This window comes from Malus domestica, chromosome 15 (genome assembly GCF_042453785.1).
Source record: "Malus domestica chromosome 15, GDT2T_hap1".
NCBI classification, from domain to species: Eukaryota; Viridiplantae; Streptophyta; class Magnoliopsida; order Rosales; family Rosaceae; genus Malus; species Malus domestica.
In genome coordinates, this window is record NC_091675.1 from 23,171,066 (window position 1) to 23,174,570 (window position 3,505).

Sequence of the window (3,505 nt, forward strand, 5' to 3'; positions counted from 1 at the left end):
TGAACCAATCCCAACACGCCACATGTCACTTCCGTTTTACAATAATTTAGCCAAGATTTCGATAAGATTTTCAACCAATCACGTCATGCCACGTGTCATTATCCGAACGTACTATTTTGTGGATAAATTTTTGATGAGATTTTTGACTAATCCCGATGCGTCACGTGTAACTTCCGGTTTACAATAATTTAGCCAAGATTTCGATAAGATTTTCAACCAATCATGTAGTGCCACGTGGCATTGTCCAGAACCTCATCCTTTCTTTTTTTGTCCATATAAACCCTACATCCCTACATCCATCCTCACACCAAGCTCAATCTTTCTTTTTAGCTCAGAATCCTTGTTCATCGTTTTTAAATCCTGAGTTCTTATTACAATGTCTTCTTCAAGGAGAGTGTATAAACAGTTGCAGGAGCAACAAAAAAAGTTGTTGGCACAACAGGCAGAATTGGCCAATATCAAGGAAGGTGGAGGTATAGATAAGGCTTTCTTCATGGAGGAGGATGAAGATGATCACCATAGAAGACAGAGGGCCTCACATTCCCACCGTGTCATGGAAGTCGTGGGTCAGATAGCCAAACTCACACGTGCTGCAAACCTCGATAGAAAAAGGGAAAGACGAGGTAAAGATCTCTTGGAAGATTATTTTATTCCCAACAGCATATTCCCTGATCATGTTTTTAGACGTCGTTTTAGAATGCAACGAAGTTTGTTTGACAAAATCATGAGTGCTATTTGCAACCATGATCCATACTTTGTGCAAAAAGAGGATGCCTTTCATGTTCTAGGTCTTATTCGCGAGCAAAAAATTACGGCTTTCTTTCGAATGCTTGCATATGGAGCATCTGTAGATCAAGTGGATGAGATCGCGAGGATGGGAAAAACAACTGTTATGGAATCCTTGATGCGGTTTTGCTCTGCAATTGAAGCCCTCTACACTAATGAGTACCTTCGGACACCCACGCCAAGGGACATGCGAAGGCTTCTGAGGAAGGGTGAGATGCGAGGCTTCCCTGGCATGATTGGAAGCATCGACTGCATGTACTGGACTTGGAAAAATTGTCCGAGTGCGTGGCAAGGAGCTTATGGCGACATAAAATGTGCCAAAAACATCATTTTGGAAACGGTGGCTTCATTTGATACATGGATTTGGCATGCTTTTTTTGGTGTTCTAGGAGCTCAGAATGATCTAAATGTCCTTGCCCAATCCCCAGTGTTCGATTGCTGCAAGGAAAATCGCCGAGATGCACATATTGTGTTAATGGTACCCAATACGAGGGATCATACTACCTTGCAGATGGCATTTACTCAAGGTGGTCAACGTTTGTCAAAATAGTGCCACATCCACATACTGAAAAGGAAAAACACTTTGCAAAATGTCAAGAAGGGTGTAGGAAGGATGTCGAGCGTTGTTTTGGTATCCTGCAAGCTCGTTGGGCGATTGTCAAGGCTACAGCCAGAATGTTTGATGTCGAGGCTCTTCAATCCATCATGATGACGTGTATTATTCTCTACAACATGATTGTTGAAGATGAGTATGATTATGATGTCGTCGATGAATATGAGTCGGATCCGATGAACAACTCAAGAACATGTATCTACTGTGCTCATGATCGGACCGAAGATCCTGTGCAACACAAGCTGTTGGAACGTGATGGACGTTACAATGAATTGATCATTCAGCGGTACACTGATGTGCTAGAGCCATACTGGCACGTAACCCACAAGAATGACTTGATTGAGCACCAGTGGGGATTGCATGAAGGATAATTAAAATGAGGCTTGTGGTTGAAGAATAAAGTGTATTTTTTTTTTTAAGTTTATGTAATTCTATGTAGTGTGTTTTGTTTTTAAGTTTATTTGGTGAGTTTATGTAATCTTATTTGGTGAGTTTATGTAATCTTATTTCATGTGTTTAAATAAAGTACAAAAATAAATAATTATTTACATCAAAATTGCATAATAAATTAAATAAAAATAAATAAAGTTTTTAAAATAAATAAGAAAAAACATAAAAATTACATAAGAAATTAAATAAAGTTCAAAAGAAAAAAAGAAAAAACATAAAAATTACATAAGAAATTAAATAAAATTCTAAAAAAAATAAGAAATTACATAAAAATTATCCAAAGTCTCTAGAGCTAGGATATGTGGTGCTAGGATCTTGGTTGCTATGATTTGTGTAGCTAGAACCCCCTTGACTTGTTTCCGCATCTCTTACACGCCTCCTTCGCACGACATCTCTTTTTTCTGATGTCCAAAAATAGTTTGAATTTGGAGACAGTCCTACTAGAGACTTGCTCATAGTGTCATGATCTGCTTGAGCCATCCTTTCTTCTCTAAGCATTTCATTTTCTGGATGAAGTGCTTGTCTAACCAACTCGTTCTCTAGATTAACTATTTCTCTTTGTGTCTCAGCCGCCGCGTCAGGGGCCTTAGTAGCTGCTATTATTGCTGCCATAGCAGCAACTTTTTCCTCATCTCTAGCCTTTTCCCGTGCCATGTTTAGTTCACCTTGGCGAGCAAGTTCCTCCATATATTTAGTGTAGTCATTTTTGGAAGAACTACCTTTTTTTTATGTCTTTTTACCTTGAAGCCTGAGGGACTGACGAGTCGGTTCGGTCTCGGGCACTTGTTCAGGCGTCCCTTCCGTGTCTTCAAATGTGTCGGCTTCTTGTTCGGCCGTGTCTAGTTCTGGCAAACTATGTAGACCCATGCCGTGCATGACAACTTCTGAACCGGTTGCCACAATTTTGTATTTAGGGCAATCTTTGACAATTTTCTAACATTCCCATTTGTTGAATGATTTGTTCTGGTTCTTTGAATTGTAGAATGCTTGAGCTTGTAGTGTCCATAAAAATGTGGGATAAGATAGTGTTAAAAAATGCGGGTGTAACACAAATAAATAAATTAAAATATTGATACGGGTGGAATGCATATAAATTACATAAAAATGACATAAGAAATTAAATAAAAATTACATAAGAAATTAAATAAATCAAAATTTTGATGCGGGTGGAATGCATATAAAAATTACATAAGAAATAACATAAAAATTACATACGAAATTAAATAAATTAAAATATTGATGTGGGTGGAATGCGTATAAATAAATAAAAATATTGTCACCTGATCCGCTAAACTTGTCCCACTATGCAGGTTACCGGAAGCATGAGAGATGGCGTGTTTCCAACAAGTAAAGGATGCGTTGAGTTTTTTCCAACGACCCTGAAGACCTTGACTAGTTCTGGCGTCTTTTCCATGTACATCACAAAATGCTTTCGTAATTTTACTCCACATTTCTCGCTTATCCATCTCATTACCCGTAATTAAGTTATGAGTAGTGTGAACCCAACATTCACACAACGTAACATCTTCAATGAGCTTCCATGAAGACATGTTTTTTCTCTTAAAGTGTAGAAAATATTGAAATGTAGATAGTATAGAAAGTGTAGAAAATATTGAAATGTGGTGTAAGGTGAAAGATGAGGGTTAGGTATTTATA

General features: G+C 37.9%; 1 protein-coding gene across 1 annotated transcript; it reads left to right on the forward strand.

The window, feature by feature from the left end:
* The first annotated feature begins 376 nt into the window (after positions 1-376).
* On the forward strand, positions 377-1,336 carry LOC139191785 (uncharacterized). Its single transcript, XM_070812804.1, has 2 exons — positions 377-623; positions 768-1,336. Exons 1-2 carry the CDS (start codon positions 377-379, stop codon positions 1,334-1,336), a joined length of 816 nt encoding a protein of 271 aa, XP_070668905.1.
* The last annotated feature ends 2,169 nt before the right edge of the window (positions 1,337-3,505 follow it).

Coding starts and splice junctions, on each gene's coding strand:
- LOC139191785 (XM_070812804.1), top strand. CDS start 377: ATGTCTTCTTCAAGGAGAGTGTATAAACAGTTGCAGGAGCAACAAAAA. Junction 624..767: donor TAGAAAAAGGGAAAGACGAG/GTAAAGATCTCT, acceptor TTGTGCAAAAAG/AGGATGCCTTTCATGTTCTA.